Genomic DNA, 20748 nt, shown 5'->3' with positions numbered 1-20748 from the left:
AGGCTTTTTTCAACGGACTGTGGAACTACAAGTGTGACTAGGGCTCATTTTTCAGCCATGTCCAATTAGTTTAACGACGCCTGGAGAACACTGCTCTGATTCAAGGCTAAAGCTGAAGGAAAATGTTCCAGTAATGCCATCAAAGAGGACACACTTCTGACATTCGCCAAGCCAAACTCACTCGGTCTTATAATAATGAGAAGGGATTTTTAATGCAATAAAATTAAACACCCTTTATGCTTTCATTTCTTTATGCCAACAAACACATAAGTGTCCCACTGCCACCTGGAACACTGGCACCTTGGGTATGCAAGTCTTCTAAATCAAGTTATTCATAAATTCCACATCCTTGCAGCACCCGGATGCCCAAGGCCTGTTCCAGAGTAAGCTAAAGGGCCTGCCCTCCCTCCCTGTGGCCGCTCGCCAGGACAGAGACAACATCGTCTGCACACTGCGCTATTTGTCTGTCAAAAATCACAGTTGGATTTGGGCAACAGCAAATTCACCCAATTTATCACCTGTCTCTTGATATCACAATGACTCAACAAAAGGAGAGTCCGGTTCTCAGGTCTCTGGAAAGGCCTTGGGAGTAAGTTTAAAATCAAGGGGTTCACTCTGCTCTGCCTGTAGCTAACACTTTACAGGCCTGTGGCATTACTTTCTCACAAGACATCACTGCCTACTTTCACACAAGAGCCCCTTAGTTTGAAGCAACAAGATGGGGCCAATTATTTCTAGTTTCTTTCTGGAGCAACATATTAAAATTTCAGCTTCCACAATAAAGAACATCAATCTCTAGTTCAGGAAACGTTCTCTCATACATGGACCATATAAGCTTAAGCTCAGGGTCAGAAAGTAATTTTAAAAATACTTTAATTTCTCTTTTGATACGAGGCATTATCATCAGTACTGTATCTTTGTCTAGAAAATATATTTCCAGACTTTTTGAACAGTGGGCCCTTCTATTTGGCACCCAGCACTATTTAAGGGATATGCCGAAAAGAAATTGCTTTTGGTTGGTATTCTAACAAAATATTTCCATAAAGGGGGGAAAATTATCTCTATCATTAATATATTCAAAGGCAAGTGTCATGGTGCTGAAATAACTTGTTTATTCTTATTTTTGTTTAATAAATTCAGTCTTTGCAAAAGCCAATTTAAACACCTATACTGATATGTTCTCCACATAGGAGAACAGCAGTTTCTATCTGCCAAAGACAGGCCATTTGAGTAGAATCAACTTGAGATGCCCCCCACTCCAATGGCTCTCTAACAAATCATTCTATCCAACACGATAAGCATGGAGTCAATATTGACATCCCTATGCAATGCTGGAATTCTCCAGCACAAGGTAGATGGTGCAATTCTTCTCCCAACACGTACAGACTTGGATTTCTATTCTATACCAAAGCAGCAGGGCCAGTGGTTAGGAGACCAAGTCTAAGTCACGCAGACCCACGTGCCAATTCTGAAACTATCTCTTACTGGTCGAAGGTTTAGGAAAGTTACTGAACCTTTTAGTTTCCTCATCTATAAAATGGTAAAGCATACTACCCACCTGAATAAACTACTCTGAAAATGAAATAAGATCCACCAGCAGAGAAAGCATTAAATAAATTATAGTATGTACACACACCAGAAAGCTGTTTTTAAAAGAATGGGTAGGTATATAAGAGCGGAAAGAAAGATGGCCAAGAAGACATTTTTATTTGATGTTGTAACATCTCTGACATCAGGATGTACCTAATGGCCAACTGCATCTTCTAAAAGCACAGGGTGGGCGGAAGCTGTGATTTATTGGTCACTGGCAGTGCCTGGGTAAACTTGGTCACAGCTGTTCCTATTTCGTCACTTCCCTCCAGTTATGTGCATGGCTGGTACTGCACAGGTTGAAGTGACCTGCTATTTAGAATGTCCTTCAAAAGATGATGTTAAAATGTGGCATTGAAATGAAAAATTAAACACATTTGTGTATACACAAAGAGGCAGGGAAACAGCATGAATTTGATAATAGTGAAGCAAATATCTCTCACTGCAAAAAATTACCATAATTCCAAATTTTCTTGCAAAGCAAAAGCCAGCCCTTTAAGAGAATTAAAAGAGGAAAACACAAATAACTGAAGGTGTATCAGCTGTGCTTCTGAGATAGCAGCAAAAGGGGTGTCTGTTCAAGAGCCGAGCAAAGCAAGGGAAGGTGAGGGAAACTGCCAAATTGCTTGGGACTTAACTGAAATGTCTAAACAACAGGAGACAGATGTGATGCATTCACACGGCTCAAAATAAAATTGATGAAATATAGTACTTGAGTTAAAAAGCCAGCCAAAAAACTACAAATAGAGACAAGCAGGAGCTCATTAAATTATGTCTCTGTGTGTGTGTACCTGTATATAATTATAAATCCATGTTAAAGCTAAATTGATATATACCAGACAATTCACAGTAGTTACTTAAGGGAGGGGAGAGAAATGGGAAAGGAAGATGAAGGAAGATTTTAATGTCTTATTATTGCCATTACTTCTAATTTGTATGAATTTTGTATCATAAGCACGTACTCAGTCTGTGTATTTTTTTTTAATTTTTTATTTTTTGAGACAGAGTCTCACTATGTCACCCAGGCTGGAGTCAGCGGCACGATCTCGGCTCACTGCAACCTCCACTTCCCAGGTTCAAGTGATTCTCCTGCCTCAGCCTCCCAAGTAGCTGGGATTACAGGTGCGTGCCACCACTCCCGGCTAATGTTTTGCATTTTTAGAAGAGACGGGGTTTCACCATGTTAGCCAGGATGGTCTCGATCTTCTGACTTCGTGATCCGCCCACCTCGGCCTCCCAAAGTGCTGGGATTACAGGCATGAGCCACTGCTCCTGGCCCCCGTGTATTATTTTTGCAGTGTTTGTAATTCAAGAAGTTTATAACAAAATAAGACACATACAGTGCTTGCCACCCTGCCAGACAGAGTAAACCTTCAATGAATGGGAGCCACTCTCACTCTTCTAGACACCACAAAAGAAAAAGTATCACAGACACTTAATATGTGATCCCAGTCCCTCAAGGAGCTTTCAATCTAGCAGGATTTAGAAGGTAAGAGAGGTTTTACATATACAGTATATATATATAACCAGGGTATACACAGACATACACATACACACATACACATATATACTGTGTATGACCATAAGGTAAAGAAGGCTATTGTCCAAAAGCCACAGAAGACATTTCTAGCTCAAACCTCAGAAGCCTAGAGCTAGAAAAGTCACAGAGCACCAATACACGTATACCAGTATTTTATCTTGAAAGCTAAAGAAGCAAACTAGGACATGTGTCATCACCTCTGAAACCTGTTCAAGAATGACACATTGATTAAATATCCCTGAAGACGCAGTACCCATGTTTGCCTGGGCACTGTGACATCTTCACAGCTCTGTGTTCCCATCAAGGTCCAAGATCCATCAGTACATCTCCTGTTTAGAAATGCCTCCGAGATAACACTGGCAGAGAGCCTCCACCCTTCCCAGATAACGAAGAAGGTCAACAATCCCATTTCCATCAGTGGGTCATTTGGGTCTTCAAGGGCAAAGAACAAGTTTTACATGGCTTCGCCTACCCCCGGAAATAGACACAGTGCCTGAGTGTGGCAGAGATGATGGCACAATGACGAACAACCAAATAAAATATTAAGAAATTGCTAACTACCCAAAGACAAAGAAAATGACATTTGCACACTCAGGAAGCTAAAGCTCCTCACTACAGAAGGCTTTTCCAAGAGGGCATGGTTTCAGATAAATGGACCCGAACTGAAACAATGGGCATTTCTCCCCAGGAAGCCATCGTCCTCCTCTGGGTGCCACCTGGCATCCTGTGAATTCATGCCCAAAAGAAGACAGCTGCAGATAAGTTACGTGGCTAGTCTGAAGAGAGGTGGAAGCACAATTCTTAAGGAAGGTTTGGAACAGAGCAAAGCAAAACGACAGCTGGAAGGAAAGGTGTCTTAAAGGAACGGAAGTGTTCTAAAGTGACACAGAGCAACAAAGAGACTTTAGAGAAAAAAGTGTACGATGAAAACTTCTAAAAACACACACACACAGCTTGCCGCTAGTAGAGATGATTTTCCCAAGCACCTGCAGAACGAATCAAGTTGTAAGGCCTTTTGATGGCAAGGGAGAAGGAATTATGGGGAGGGAAAGGGGAGCCCAGAAGAACAATACCTACTCTGTGAAGTGGAGGAAGGGGAACTTCCAGGGTTAGGATTTCAACACAAGACTTCCAAGGCAATCTGGCAGCTTGTGCTCCTATAGCCCTCGGGGCTGCTGAACCTCCCAGCTTTAACATTCAGGGAACCAGGTGGCTTTTGGTGTCAGCTGTCACCTGCCTATCACCTGCTTTCTCTGCATATGTCTCTCCCAAGGAAACCACATATAGAAAATTCCAGAAGTTTTCACTCTGACACAAGAGGAAAGCGAGAGGGAAAGGGTCAGTGCTGACGGCATTCCTGGTTAAGAATGGGTTTTCCCATGGAATTGTGTGGCTACAAAACATAAAGCCAAAGCCCAAAGGCCCTTGGGAGGAGGATGGCATCTTGACCAGAAGACACACTCAGGATGCACAGTAATGATGCACAGTAATAATGCTCAAGATGCATGGCAAGGACACTTGCTCACGCTAGACCAGGGGTTCTCAACTAGGGGCAACGTGGCAATGTCAGGAGGCATTTGTGGCTGTCACCGCTGTGGGTGAAGAGTAAGCCAATACAGGCATCAAGAACTAGTGATGCTGCTGTGACCATCCCGCAATGCACAGGACAACCCCCACAACAAAGAACTATCCAGGCCAAGGTGTCGTTGGTACCAAGGCTGAGAAACCCTGCCCGAGACTAACCCCATCCCTGCAACCACCTCCAAAAGCCCTAAGAATCCTATCTCAAGCAAACTTTTGCTCTCCCCCGACCAAGCAGTTACTCTGTCATAAAAGTCCACGTACTATACTAAGATATATTAAACATCAAGCCAATGATGTGACGAGCAAATACGGCATATCAAAAGTACCTGGCTGCTCTCCCAGCAAACATCTTCAAGGTACTCCTTGGCATCCAAGTGAGTAGATTTTTTCACAACAATAGAAGAAGGCAGTTACATACATATGCACATGTGTGTGTGCACACACACACACACACACACACGATCAGCCAACTTAAAAATCTCCCTGGTTGTCAGGTAGAGGCACTGGCAAAACAACAACAAAACTGCATGGTTAGAACAGTCCAAGCATTTCCTAAATATTTTGAAGACAGAAAGAGGGGAAAAGAACAAACAAGAAACAAGATCCCTTGGGCAATCCCATAGCTAAAAACAGTTCCATCACTCCAAGGCATCTCCATGGTGGAAAGTACCTTATTTTTTTAATTCTAAAATACAATAAACACATTTTAAGAGGGGAATACGAATTTAGAGCTCAAAGAATGAAAACGAACTCCCATGTAACTACAATTCGGGTCAAGAAATCGAACCCTGGCTGGTATCATCTCCCCGCCTAGTGTTTGTCACTTACCCACACACACAGCAAAAGGACCAGAGTTAGTCTGAAAAAGTTTCATCTTCACATAAGGATTGAGATGTATTTTATGTATTTACCATGAACACCAAAGTATCCTGCAAAGAAAGCTGATGTCTCTGCTGAATAGATCCTGGGCAGTGACCACAAAGTGAACAGATTTGGGGAGGGGGAGCATTCATGTAAACAATCTTACTGTGTCAATTCGCAAGAGCATTGTGGAGGAAAGGCAAGGAAGCATGGTGCAGGAAGCCTGGAAACAGAGTGGGAAAAGCCCAGGTGGGGGGCAAAGAGAAGCTTAAGTTAGAATCTAGGCTTCAGCCTTTACTGTGGTACCCTGGGTATTATCAATCTCTCCTGAACCATACAATGATTTCCTGCCACATGATATCCTTGGCAAGTTTCAATGGGATCGTGTGCTTAAAGTAATGAGCAAAGCATCTCACACACAGGAGATGCTTCACTAATAGTGGGTTCCCTCTCTTTCCCTTGCCCACAGAAACAGGCAAGGTTGTAAAGGCCAATTCTTTTTTCTTTTTTTTTTTTTTAATTGAGGCAGTCTTGCTCTGGAGTGCAGCGGCGCGATCTTGGCTTATTGCAACCTCCGCTTCCCAGGTTCAAGTGATTCTCCCACCTTGGCCTCCGGAGTAGCTGGGATTACAGGCGCACGTCACCACACCTGGCTAATTTTTGTATTTTTAGTAGAGACGACGGTTTCACCATGTTGGCCAGGCTGGTCTCAAACTCCTGACCTCAAGTGATCCACACATCTTGGCCTCCCAAAGTGCTGGGATTACAGGCGTGAGCCATTACTCCGGCTTAAGGCCAATTCTTTAACATGAAATTACTTGATTATAAGTGTTCCTAAACTCCAAATTCTCTAAACTGCTTTACAAAGGTGACAATACAAGTCCACTTTCAACTTATCCTGCAGACTGGCTGAAAAGTGTCTAAACCACTCTTCAAGGCCCAGAATTTACCACCCCACCCTCTCCTACTCACATCTCTCTCCCTCCCCCACTTATCCCAGAGTAAATGGCCTAAGACGGCTGTCAGGAAAAAACATCTCACACCCCAGTAGGGAGCCTTAGTCACATCTCTTTGAAGATGAAAAGCAACAAGGTGTGTTTATTTGTACTCTGGTGTACAAGGCCTCTTTTAGGCCTCATCTTCCCGAGCTGAGCTGTGCTGAGATGTGCACAGCTACTCAGCAAGTTAAAAACAATAAAACCCACCCCTCACACCGTTAAGCAGATCTTTCCAGGAGAAAAGGTCAATACTCACTCCTGGGAGTACACTCACTCCTGGGAGTACACTCACTCCTGGGAAAATCAAGCCTTCTCACTGATACAGAATGTCAGGAAGTCTAGGCAAAGGTCAGTCCTGGAGGAGGTGAGAAGATGGACCATCATCCAGCATGGCTGCCTTTAGAAATGTCTCAAGCCATACGCACTTAAACCCACTGAGTCCACCCACATGCAGGAAAACTGGACATCAGATGACATGACTTGGGCTGAGTCTCTCTCGCAGGATACATTAAAAAATAGTAACGGTGAAAATCAATGCTTCACTTCCCTAACACAAATAAAAACAAAGGAAGAAAAAAATATGCAAGGTGTCTGAGAAGGTTCCTGAATAAAAAAGGCCTCCAAACTGCTCTTGGAATGTCAGTGGCTTTCCAGCCCCACAAAGACTCAGGACTCTAACTACGGTTCAACCTTGACCCTGGGATTCTTTCACAGACTATCAGATGGAGACAGAGATCCAAAGTCTTGGCTTTTACAATCTCTCTTGTTTTATCAACTTCCCAGAAGAGGATCCAAGCATAGGCCATGGGATGGAGGGGTAGGGTCTCTGGTCTGGCTACGAAACCCAAACTGAACCAAACAGGCTTTTCTTATGAGCTGGGAGCCCAGGAGCATCTAGTTGACATTAGGAAAAATGACCAGCCCTGTTTCTGGCAACACTTGGGTCAAAGTGAAATCCATGCTAAAAAGATGATGCTTAATGTAACATGAAAGATGCACACACTCCAACCTGCCTAGATGTTTCTAAGGCAGCAACTCTAAAGGTAATTCAAAGCCCACAGATAATGGAAAACCCACCAGGGACAGTTGGGCTATTCCTCCCCCTATCCATCTGCTCCTTGCTATGACCATTTTATTTATTTTAGCCCTATTTTAGATGTACACACACACATTAAATAGCCACTGCTGACCAGAGAGGGACAAAATTAACTTTACAACTATTTTTACAGAGATGGAGACTCAACTAAAGCAACCCAGTACCAACTGGGAGATGCAATAAATAAGTTTCCATTTGGCCACAGTGGCTCTCCCAGGACACACACAAGAGCCAGCTTCCATACTGTCCTTCTCAGGTGCTATGAGGGGACACACCACAGCTACACAGATTGAATTTGTGAATCCAAACAGGTCTTCATATCTGTAGACGCCCTGAAAATCGACCTGCTCTAACAGCCTCCAAACAATTCACACCTGCTCCTGGCTGCCCAATGTCCTGTGAGAACTCTCTCCCCAGGTGGACTAATTTAAGGGCACTCTCACCCAGACCTGGTTAAAAATCCACAGCAGTCACCAGGAGGTCTAGTCCCTCCCTGGAAGCCCAGCAAACCCATAAGCATCTAAATGGGGTATCAGAGGAGTGGAGATGATGTCATGGGTCTGAGAGCAGGAAAGGCTGCCCAGTGGGCTGTGAGGATGCCCAGGACCAGGGACATCAAGGAAGAGAGGAGATATCCCTTTAACGCATCCATAACTCCAAGGCACAGCTAAGAATGAAGTGAGTCTCAACTTAGCAAACCCACAGGCCACCAAAGACACCTCGACAGCCAAGCTGCTAGAAGCACTTGGCAAAATAGGGCAGCTATTGGACATGTGGATGGCACAAACACCAGGCAGGCAAGATTCTGCTGAAGAAAGTTCACTGGGCCCTGTCACCCACATTCTAGGCATCAGATGCCCAGAAATAAACGTCAAGGGGCCAAGGGCGGGCCCAGTCCAGGAGGGACAGCTGACAGCTGTGGGCGGCGGGCAGGGGCAGAGGAGGAAGGGCTCCCAGGCTGGAATTCGGATCATGCCCACATCAGCAGAAAAGTTCCTGGGAACAGCACGCTGTCTGGAAGGGAAGGAGGCTTGCTGCGGTCCAGGCCCCGGGATGCACACGCGGTGGTGATGCCAGGTTCAAAGGGCCGCCGGATGAAGCCCCGTGTCCTCTCCCAGGGCCCCTCGCCGGTCAGGGCGCCCATCGCGGGTCAAGTAGGGTGGTCAGACGTCTTAAATAAAGCTTCGGTTCCCAGGATCAGTGGGAAAAATGAAGAATTCCCAGATCCGGCCCTGCTTCAACTCACTTTACCCAAACCAAACAGTCCCAGAGAGGAATGAAAGGAAGCAGCTTTGCTACTCCCTCCGCGGTGCAGGTGGGGAAACTGAGGCACGGAGTGCACGCCAGAGACTCGGGAAGAGGCCCAGAGGAGGCTAACGCAGCCGCGCGCGCCCAGGCGTCTGGGAAGATGAGACCAGGGAAGAGTTCTCTCCTCTCCTTTCCTTTCCCCGCCTCCGTTCCTCAACACACACAACACACACACAGCCACACTCGAGCTACGCCCAATCGGGGCAGCCGCCGGGCTCCCCACACCCGGACTGCACACAGAGCCCCGCCCGCGCACACAGCACAACACGACCCGGCGCGCACGCCCACACAATAGGACGGCTCGCACCCCGCGGCGGCCCCTCGGCAGGGTCCCGGCCAGCCCGGCGCCGGGGTCCGCCCTCCGCGCTCACCCACGCCCGGAGAGCGGCCCGCGCCCGGGAGGGGACGCGATCGCACCCGGCCGCTGCGCCCCGCGCCCCGCACCCCGCGCCCCGCGGGAAGTTCGCCGGCCGCCCCCCGACTCACCCGCGGCGCTGCTCAGCAGCAGGCACAGCGGCCCCAGCAGCCACATGGCGCGGCCGCCGCTCCCGCTGCCCGGCGTCGTTGCTGCCCCCGCGGCCTCGGCGCTGACCCCGCCCCTCGCCGCGCCGGCCCCGCCCTCCCGCCTGGCCCTCCTCCCTCCCGCCTTCCCCGGGCCCGGCCCCGGCCCGGCTCCGCTAAGTTTTGCAAGCGCCTGGGCTGCGCGTGGCCACCCGCATGTTACCCTGGGTGTCCTGACTCCGAGGGGCCGCCGAGCGGGGCGGAGGGTTCAGCCTTTCGGTCTCTCATCGCCTCCCGGGTCTGGCCGCGAGGATCTTCTAACAGCCTGGGCTCTGTTCTCTGCTTCCTTTTGTCCCTCTCATTTCTGCCTTTGCTTCCACACCCAGCGAGATGCAGCGCCCAGACCAAAACTTGAGTTCTTTACTCAAACTACAAAGTGAGTTTACTACCGAGAGAGAAAAAGTTAAAAGAAAGGGTCAAATCTTATGAGAAAATTGTAGTATATTTTTAGTAGCGAGTGTGGAATACCAGTGCTTCTCAAACTTTAATATGCATCTGGCACACTTGACGATCTTGTTAAAATACTGACTCAGGTTCAGTAGATCTGGCGTGGAGCCTGAGATTCTGCATTTTTAACAACATGGTGGCTGATTCCAAGGCTGATGATCCGGGAGCCACCGGTAAGAGCAGCTGACACCTACCATGCACACAGCGTGGACCACATGAGTTATTTTGTCTGCATAGTGTCCACCTTGACCTGTTGAACGTTTGGGACCCAATTTGGAAAAAATAAAATTAAAAAAAGGAAAAGGTCATGAAAGGCAGATACCCAAATGCAAAAAAATATAGCTGCACCAATGCACTTGCTTCCAGAGGGCACTGGTGAAAAGCCCCAAAAGACTTAGATGGTGGAAGAAGGGGATGACACTTTTGTGCTCCACTCTCTCTGATCCCCCACCCAAAAAAAGCAAAAGACTAACGCAAATAATTGCCAAAAACTGGAAACAACTCAAGTGTCCATCAATTGATAAATGGATCAATAAATTAAAACTTTTGGGGGCAGTGCGACTGTTCTAATCTTGATTATAGTGGTAGTTACACAACTGTATACATTTGTCAAAACAATAGAACTGCATCCCTAAAATCCATCCCTCAAAAGGGTTGAGTTTATTTACACAAACTCCACCTGGCTGAAAGAAAGGGGAAGGTATGGGTACAGGGGCAGTTATAAAAGGGATGCCTGCATCAGATTTTGGGATGCCCTGGAGACACCCTCAAGGGTGTTAAGATTCAATTACTTTACTCTGTAATTGCGTGCTGTAGTCTGGAAACATAAAGGCTAAAAAGGATCAGGTCAAAATTTAAAAATACCAATGATTGTTCAAGGTAATGAGAAAATGTGATGTGAGGGAGGAAAGGTTAAGTTCCATAGTTCATAGCACACATGGAAAATATAAATCAATTATCTAAATGATTTGGCATTCAGGGCTTTTATCCTGGGATTGATGAATATTATGGAGATCGTCCCATGGGCTTCAAAGAATTTTAAAGCCCGTAAAATTTTATGCAAAATGTCCTGTGCATGTGGGTATGTGCATTGTTCCAGGAAGCTTGTTGGGAAGAGGCCTCCTGCCTTTGATAATAATATCTGAGGAGGCAAATAAGCAAATAATTTCTCCTACAGCTGCTCATTTGCCTCCAAACATTAGGGATATGGAAAGATAATGCAACTGACCCACTGCTATAGTTCTTATTTCCTTAGGTTTCTTTGGACACATCAACTTCCTTACTTTGCAAGTTTGACTCTGACTCTCTCTCTCGTTCTCTCTCTCTCACATACACACAGGCACACACACTTTTAAATATAAATATATTAATGTCTTTGAAATCATTTGGACTAATGTAAAACCTTATTTAAGGTCAACTGTTGTATTTATTTATTTATTTATTTATTTATTTATGAAACAGAGTCTCACTCTGTTGCCCAGGCTGGGTGCAGTGGCACATTTCGGCTCACTGCAACCTCCGCCTCCCGAGTTCCAGGGATTCTCCTGCCTCAGCCTCCCAAGTAGCTGGGACTACAAGCACCCGCCACCATGCCCAGCTAATTTTTGTATTTTTAGTAGAAACGGGGGTTTCACCATGTTGGCCAGGCTGGTCTCGATCTCCTGACCTCGTGATCTGCCCATCTCAGCCTCCCAAAGTGCTGGGATTACAGGTGTGAGCCACCGTGCCCGGCCCGACTGTTGTTTTTATACTTATACTAAATCACTGCCAACCTCCTCCTCACCGTGTAAGCTGGGTAGGAGATGAAACTATTCTTTATACTTTATTACTCTCCTTTTTCCCACTTCTTTAGAATTCCAAGCGCAAAACATTCAGTTTCCAGGAAATGTGAGAGGTTTCAGTGCTAATCGTTTAGGTCTATGGAGCCAATCAATCTTTTTTAAGATTGGTTTAATAAAAATAAAAAACAAAGTGCTTTATGTCTCTTATTTACCAAGAGACACTCTGACCATGCATGTGTGCTTCTGACACGGTTTCACATTGCTGAAGGAGGGAAGAAAGAATGTCGTCTCTCTGTGGGCCTCCATACAATGCTCTGTAATTTGCAAACATTTTCTCATTTACTCCCCACGGCAGCCTCTGCAACATTACAGGTGAAAATAGCACAAACTGAACTTGTGGTGTGTCTGAGATGTGCTCCTATGCTCATTTCACTTGCCACAAACTAGCTCTGTGACCTTGTGCAAGTTATTAGCCTCTCTGAGTCCTAGTTTCCTTATCTGTAAAATGGGGATTACAGTATCACCCGGATCTTAGGGTTGCTGTCCAGGATTTAAACAGATAACATATATAAAGTATCTGGCATGATACCTTGCACATAGTAATTGCTCGAGAAACATTAGCTTTTGTGTGGTCGTGGTACACACTACAAGGCAATTGTTGTGGAAGCTAGCTTCTGAGATGGCGCTCAAAGATTCTCACCTTCTAGCATCCATGCCTTTGTGCAGTGTCCTTCCACACTGAATGGGGCTGCCATATGTGACCAATGGATATTGTGGAAGTGACAGTAGGTAACTCCAAGACTGAGTCAAAAAGGACATAGCAGTTTCTTCTTTGTTCTCTTTGATCACTTGTCTTGGGGGAAGCCAGCCACCATGTTGTAAGGACGCTCGAGCGCCCCTGTGGATATGTCTATGTGGGAAGAAACTGAGCTTCCTGCTGTCTTGCCAGCCTTGGAGTGAACCATCTTGGGAGCAGATCCTCCAGCCCCAGTAAAGTCTTTGGATGACTGTACCCTTGGCTAACATATGATTGACCTTTCGGTGAGCTGGAATAAAACCCCCAGATACCCCCAAATTCCTGATACACAGAAACTGGCAGATGTAATAAATGTTCATTCCTGTTCTAAGCCACTAACTTTCAGGATAATTCACATGCAGTAATAGATAACTAGTATATCTGCCTTTAAGGTCATCCATAGGGTTGACTTAATGGTTCCATAGGATCTTTTAAATAAGTTAGTACATGGGAAACACTTAGAATTTTGCCTAGTACATAGTAAGCACTCAATATATGTTCGTTTTGTTATCACAGGTTTTTTTTAATCGTCAATATCATTACCTCTCTCACAAAGCACCTAAGATGCAGACCTTTCAAACTTTCAAAAAAAATATTTAAACTTGAATAAGAGTAGGAACATGTGGCAACTGACAAGAAGATAAAAGGAGCAGAGACACTAGAAGGACTAAGGAAAAAAAAACCTTACCTACAAAAAGTTTACTGACACCAAGTCTGCCTTAGCTTCATTCACTTCATAAGAAGCAGAGATAATAGGAGACGTTCGACTCCCCCAGTCACTTCTGTGACTGATAGTTTCTATGGTTCCATATTTCTTGTTCTCTGCTCTCTCTTCCCTTCATCCGATTTTCATTCTTCTCTCCAATAAGTGAAGAAAATAGAAATTCACTTGAGGATTCAGCCAAGGAAGGCTTACTCTACTCCAAATTATAGTGGGTGGTGGAAACTGCCTACTGAGAAGCTGCCTGGTGGAAGATCACTGAGTCCCTCACAAATACATCACACACACACACACACACACACATGCACAAACAGTTTCTACCCCCAATATAAAAGCAGGAGGCCACAGACTCAGGTAACTAAGAGAATGGGCTTTGAGGTGGCTTGATATACCTGGGCTCCTGGGTCCCACTACTTCCTAGCTATGTATGGCTGAGAAACTCAGTTTATCTCTGAGTCTCAATTTCCAGTGAAATGAGCATAAGAACTGTACCCACCTCGTAGGGTTGTTGTATGAAGCAAAAGGACTCCTTCTCATTCCTTTATTTATCTGACAAACAGTTATTGTCTGGCACTCTGTGCCAGACACTGTTGTGGGCTCTGGATTTCTGCAGTGAACAAAACCAATTCCCTGTCCTTAGGGAGCTCACAGTATAATTGAGATGTGGATGAGTATTAAATTAACAAATGACCACATCACATAGTGTCATAAGAGCATGTAATGTAAGGGCATATAATATAAGGGTGTATGATGTCATAAGGGCTATGCGAAGCATTTAGCAGAGTTCCTTATTGTAGAACTCCTGTATTTTCAGCTCTTATTTGTATTACAGACTTAGAACCTACATGTGAGAGAGGAGTAAGGCCAGGAAACACAAAGGCTAAGGCTGCAGAAAAAGCCTGCTATATTGCCTGAAATTGATTTGGAAAAGAAAAAAAGGGGAGAAAAGCCTGCTGTCAGCAACCTCTGAGACAGCCCCTAATGATCCCCATCTCCAGATATTCACACCCTTGTGCAATTTCCTTCCCTTGAGTGTTGCTGGACCTAGTGACTCAATTCTAGCAAACAATATGGCAAAAGCAGGGGGACAGTCTCTTCCAAGATTAGGTTGCAAGAAGACTCTGGCTCCTATCCTTGGTCTCTCTCTCTCTCTCTCTTTCTATTGCTAGCTGCCATGTTGTGAACTGCCTATGGAAAAGCTCATATGATAAAGAACTGTAAAGGCCTTCAGTCCACAGCCAGTGAGGAATTAAGACCCTCAACCCAAGAGTTCACAAAGAACTAAATCCTACCAACAACCACAGAAGTGGGCTTAGAAGCAGATCTTCCCCAGTCATGCCTTCAGATGAAATTACAGCCCTGGCCAACAGCTTTACTAAAACCTCATGACAGACCTTAAGGCAAAGGCACTCGGCTAAGCTGTGCCCAGATTCCCAACCCAGAAAAACTGCAAGATTATATATGTTTGTTGTTTCAAACCACTAAGTTTTGAGCTAATTTATTACTTAGCAAAAGACAGCTAATACAAAGCCTTACAGCAAACATTGGGTCTGTGAATACTTAACATCATTGAATCTCACTTACCAGTCACCCTGAGAGAGACAGGGATGGAGGACTGTCATTAATCAAGTGTCTGCTTCTGGCATTGTATATTTATGATCACATTTAATTTTTACAATAATCTTTGAGATAGACATTATTATCTCTTTTACACAGATGGGGAATCTCAGGCTCAGAGAATTAAAGACTTTCCCCGAATAATCTAGTGAATAACAGATTTGAAGCAGATCCTATTGATTCTAAAAGTTTCCCACAATACCATGCCAAACAATGCTGCCTACTACAGCAAAATAATCCCCAATGTATAAAACACAAAATGTATTTGCAGCTTTGAAGACAATGTGTTCACTGGGTTTGAGCTAGAAAGCTCAAGATGTTCAGCACGTCAAACAGAACTTGATTTATTTTGTACTACAATTACAAACTAGAAAACTGAAAACTAGAAAAGTTTTCAGGATGCATCTAATTGTTGTAGCCTCCACCCACCCCCAAAACATGCTGAGCATGAGAGTTCTTTCAGCTAGAAATTAAAGTCATCCCAGAGCTGCCAAATGTATCTATATATTTTTAAATTGTCAGACTAATCTATAGAAAAATACTGCTGGGAACCAACAGAGTTCTTTTAATTCATGTTTAATATAGCCACAAGCTTGCAGAAAAGAGAGCTGCTGACATTTATTAATGAAAATTTTGCACCATCTGAAACAATGACATTTTTACCCCTCATTTTTTAAAATGTGCAGTTGGTTATTTATTTTAATGCCTTAGTTTTATTGTCCCTTGAATGAAGTTGTCGACCCCCTTAAAAGGATGATTTCTCATACGTGACCAGACCTGAAACCAAGGAACAATGATACGAAAAAGAAATTTAACCTGAGGTGTAGCAAAAGAAATTTTGGCCAGGTTTTCCCATAGTCACATTTCATTTTCTTTCTCAACTGGAAAAAAAAAAAGGGTAGATTTATTACATGTATAAACCTATTCTTGGTCTATCAATTTGATGAGGAAAGCTGTCACTGAACTGCATAGATCTGCAGAATGCAGTACTGTAGTCATGAGCTACTTCTGACATTGAGCATTTGAGATGTGGCTGTCCTCAACTGTGACATGCTCTAACTATAGAATGCAAACGGGATTTCAAACACTTAATACAAAAAAGAATGTAAAAGATCTCAGTAGGATTTACATTGATCACATATTGAAATATAGTATTGGAATATATAGAATTAACTAAAACAATGTTAAAATTATCACTGACCTTTTTTTGCTTTTATTATGTGGCTCCTAGAAAATTTTAAATTTCATTTATGGCTTCCATAGGGGGCTCACAACATATTTCTATTACACAGAACTGATATAGATAATATTTTATCTCATGAATGAGCACATGACCCTTTAGAGTTTCTTGCATCATAGTTGAAAATAAGTCTTCTTGTCCATCACTGACTTATGAAGGACTTTTTTTCCCTCCTAGTTTCTCCATCTGACTAATTCTGCCTCAAAGCTCTCTTAACCATATAACCTAGACACAAAGTTCATTGATATGGAAGTGATATTAATGTCATAATTTCGGAATTACAAATGCACTACAGGGTCAAGAGGAAGGCGATAAATGAATTGGAAGAAATCCGCTTTAGACAACATGAACATTTGTCACTTGGATTCAGAAAAAAACACAACACTGAGGCCGGGTGCAGTGGCTCATCCCTGTAATCCCAGCATGTTGAGAGGCCAAGATGGTTGGATCACTTGAGGTTAGGCATTCGAGACCAGCCTGGCCAACATGATGAAACCCCCATCTTTACTAAAAATACAAAAATTAGCCAGGCATGGTGGTGCACACCTGTAATCCCAGCTACTTGGATGGCTGAGGCATGAGAATCGCTTGAATCCGGGAGGCAGAGGTTGCAGTGAGCCGAGATCATACCACCGCATTCCTGCCTGGGCAACAGAGCGAGACTTCGAGACTTCGTCTCAAAAAACAAACAAACAAAAAACAGAAAAAAAACCCCACAACACTGAATAAGACCTCCGTTTTCAGTGGGAAAGTTTACACAGTAATTAACTGACAAAGCAGAAGTCACAGGAGCTATTCAGTCAGCGACAAATGTGAGAAAATGATTCCAGCATGCCTGGGTCTGACTACCTTCCCTAAGTAACAAATTCTCTTTCACAAACAGGTAGGCAGCTGATTTTAATAAGAGCTCTCATAAAACCCATCTGGAAGGTAAATAGATTTACACTTTTAATCTGACATTATTGGAACATTTTTCCTGCATGGTGAAAACTCCACTTTAATAATTTAAGTTGTTTTTCTCGGTGTACCTTAGCCTACTTCTTTTAAACACCTCTTCATTTCAAGTTAGGTTCTTTGGGCTTGATTGGTTTTAATGTTTAAACGCTTAATTTCAGGCACTGTTAGATTGCTAACCTGGGTCTGATGTGTGGGTTTGTAGTCAACTTGGGCGGGGGGCGGGGGTGTGGCAGAGGTGATGGGTTTTGCTGAGCTTTCAGTGAATTCCTACACTCAGTGTGGAAGGGAGTGAACAGAAGGGACAGGGAAGGGAAACTATCATACAGCTTTCAGGGCCTTGCAACATACACGTAGTAAAAACGCAGAATCATGAGTATTGTTGGCTTTTGTTAGGCATTGATAGCAGCTCCTCAAAAATAGCTAGTGCCCTCTACCTTGTCGTCTAAGCTAGAACTGTGGGTATAAGCCTAGAGTCCTCGCTCTGCTGGACTCCCCTGCATCATCAGTCACCAAGATTTGTAGATTCCATAAGCTAATGTCTCTTAAATCCAATTCACCCCTCTCCCTCTCCCTCACTCTTTCTTTCCCTTAGTTCACACCCCCATGTACCTGTGCCTGGGTTATTTCAACAGCCTCCTCACTGGCTTTTTCAGGTCTTGTCTTACTCCTGTTCAACCTGCTTGAAAGCTCCATGGCTCCCTGTTGGTGATAGGACAAGCTCAGACTCCTTAGCTGAGTATATCCTTAATGATCTGCTGCTGAGGCTGATGACCATGGGGTGGGGGGCAGAGAAAAGGTTGAAGAGTAAGACCAGAGGGTTGGGCAGGAAAGTTTTAGGGATGTAAAGGAGTTTAGTCATTATCCTATGAGCAATGGAAAGTCACAAATGCTCAGGGTTTTTTCCTGTTGTCTTTTTTTTTTTTTGAAACGGAGTTTTTGCTCTTGTCATCCAGGCTGGAGTGCAATGGCATGTGATCTCAGCTCACTGCAACCTCTGCCTCCTGGGTTCAAGTGATTCTTCTGCCCCAGCCTCCTGAGTAACTGGGATTACAGGTGTGTGCCACCACACCCAGCTAATTTTTGTATTTTTAGTAGAGACATGATTTCACCATGTTGGCCAGACTGGTCTCGAACTCCTGACCTCTGGTGATCCACCCACCTCAGCCTCCCAAAGTGCTGGGATTACAGGCGTGAGCCACCACGCCTGGCCACAAATGGTCAGTTTTAAGCAGGGGCGTGGCATGAACAGATTTGCATAGCAGTTAAAAGCAAGGGTTCTGGAATTCAACTTAAATTCAAATCTGACCATGCCACCTAGTTGTGTGTCCTTGGGCAACTTACTGAAGCTTTTTGGACCAGTTTCTCTGATTATAAAATGAGAGTTAAAACCTCTATGAGATAGGCACACTTTGTGAGAGCTAAATGAGATCATGCTTAGCATACTACTTGGCACACAGTAAGCATCCCGCTATTTTTTTATTCATTTATTTTTTATTTCCATAGGTTTTGGGGGAACAGGTGGTGTTTGGTTACATGAATGTTATTTAGTGGTAATTTCTGAGATGTTGGTGAACCCATCACCTGAGCAGTATACACTGTTCCCAATTTGTAGTCTTTTATCCCTCATCCCCCTCCCACCCTTTCCCCTGAGTCCCCAGAGTCCTTTCTATCATTCTTATGCCTTTGCATCCTCATAGTTTAGCTCTCACTTATGAGTGAGAACACACAATATTTGGTTTTTCATTCCTGAGCTACCTCACTTAGAATAATGTCTCAATTCCATCCAGGTTGCTGTGAATGCCATTATTTCTTTCCTTTTTATGGCTGAGCAGTATTTCATGGTATACATATACCACAATTTCTTTATCTACTCATTCATTGATGGGCATTTGGGCTGGTTCCATATTTTTGCAATTGTGAATTGTAAGCACCCCACTAATTTTAACTATCATTACTATTAATAATTCCTACTCTTTCTATGCTTTTTCTAACCCCTCAAGACTGAGTTCAGCCCTGTTCCCATGTGCTTTTATAACACCTTGCATTTATCCCTGTTTGTAGGACTTCTGAGTCTGTATCTTAATTGAGTATTAATGTGTTATTTCCCCCATCAATCCGTAGCTCCCTACGGTTGGGAACTATGGCTGATGCGTGGTAGAATGAATGACTACCTTCAATTGCTTTATACTTCGATTCACATTATCTCTTTTGTTCTCTCCTTATCTCCACTTTACAGTTGTGATAATAAAGGCTCAGAGAAATCAAGTTTTAAGCCCTAAGTCCTGCAGTGAATGAGCAGCAGAGCTGCAGCTCGTCTCAGTCCTGTGGATCGCACCATGGCCTGGAAGGAAAAGTTTAGGGCAATATAACCCCCTACAAACAACCTTCCGACAACAGGACAAGTGTTTTCACAAGGCTTCATGGAATGTCGAAGTGGAGGAACAAAACACTTCAGCTGGAAAAATAGCACATAGCCAGAAGTCAACCCCAATCCTACCAAAAATAATGATGCCAGGAAACAGAGCTACATACACAAAAGGGAATGTGTACCAGGATACACATAATAAAGTCACCTTTGCAAAGCCGGTATCCTCCTGGCCAAGCCAGAGGAGTGATTCAACTTAAGAGAAAATTGGAAGGAGGACATGTGCCCTAGCTAGTCCATCTGAAGAGGTGTGCCAACCCACCCTGCAATGTTCAAGTCCCTGCCTTATCATTATAAGCCTGCTCATAGCAAAAATATGGAGTGGTTACAATGAAAATTTCCAAGGTAGAAAAAGATCAGGCAGTGGTAATACTAGAAGCTGGCTGCATAGGCCAGTGGCTCAAATCTCACAGTGCAGGGCCAAAGAAGACAAAGTTGAAGTCGATACTGATGTGGGCCAGTTGGCTTTGCACTGAGGAGGAAAAAAGTTCTATGGTCACTGGCTAGAACCTTCATCCCACTCAGTCATCCTGCCAATGCTGGTGTTTGGGATCAAAAAGGGATTGGGAAAGAGTGTGGAAGACCTATTGCCAGTGTTGACAAGCAGGGCTGACATTCAGACAGAGCACACCAATACAGACAGCCAACTGTCGAATAATAAAATGCCTCCGGACCAGTTGGGGGCTGATCCCCCGGGTGCCTCCCATATCACCCCAGCTGCCCCTGGAGCTCCCTGATGCAGTGACCATTTAGGATTAAAGCCTCATGCAACTAGTTGATGCCCCGTCTTTTGAATATCATTTCTGATTACAACTACTGGAAAATAGCAAATAACTACCATTCATTCATTTATTCATTTGCTCAATTCTTTGGTAGGGGGAGCATGCATGCTACTTTTTTACATTGATACATAATATTTTATATATGTATGGGGTACATGTGATATTTTATTACATGCATGGAATGTGTAATGATGAAGTTAGGGTTATTGGCCTATGTACCACCTTGCGTATCTATCATTTCTATGTGCTGGGAACAGTTCAAGTCCTCTCTTCTAGCTACCTTGAAATATATCATTGTTGTTAACTATAGTCACCCTGATGCAGGGCAGGCGAGCCCCAAAGTGGGGCTTAGCCCTCGGGGGTTCTTGGTTTTGCCCAGGAAAGAATTCAAGGGCAAGCCAGGGGTAGAAGAAAAGAGCTTTATTGAGGCAGCAGTGTTACAGC

The 20748-nt window shown here is 44.2% G+C and overlaps 1 protein-coding gene across 2 annotated transcripts in view; it reads right to left on the bottom strand.

The window, feature by feature from the left end:
- The window catches only part of LDLRAD3 (low density lipoprotein receptor class A domain containing 3), a 287200-nt gene extending 277625 nt beyond the window's left edge, over positions 1-9575 (bottom strand). The window contains exon 1 of one of the 2 annotated variants that reach the window (XM_034932403.3): positions 9464-9575. In XM_034932403.3, coding sequence (XP_034788294.2) covers positions 9464-9509 — 46 coding nt within the window. In that variant the 5' untranslated portion in view covers positions 9510-9575. The remainder of the gene's footprint in view (positions 1-9463) is intronic. The other variant, XM_034932404.4, reaches the window with a different exon arrangement.
- Between the last annotated feature and the right edge of the window lie 11173 nt (positions 9576-20748).

This window comes from Pan paniscus, chromosome 9 (assembly GCF_029289425.2).
Source record: "Pan paniscus chromosome 9, NHGRI_mPanPan1-v2.0_pri, whole genome shotgun sequence".
Taxonomy (NCBI): Eukaryota; Metazoa; Chordata; class Mammalia; order Primates; family Hominidae; genus Pan; species Pan paniscus.
Note: the sequence above shows the minus strand (reverse complement) of the source record. Positions and strands in the feature narration are given on the sequence as shown.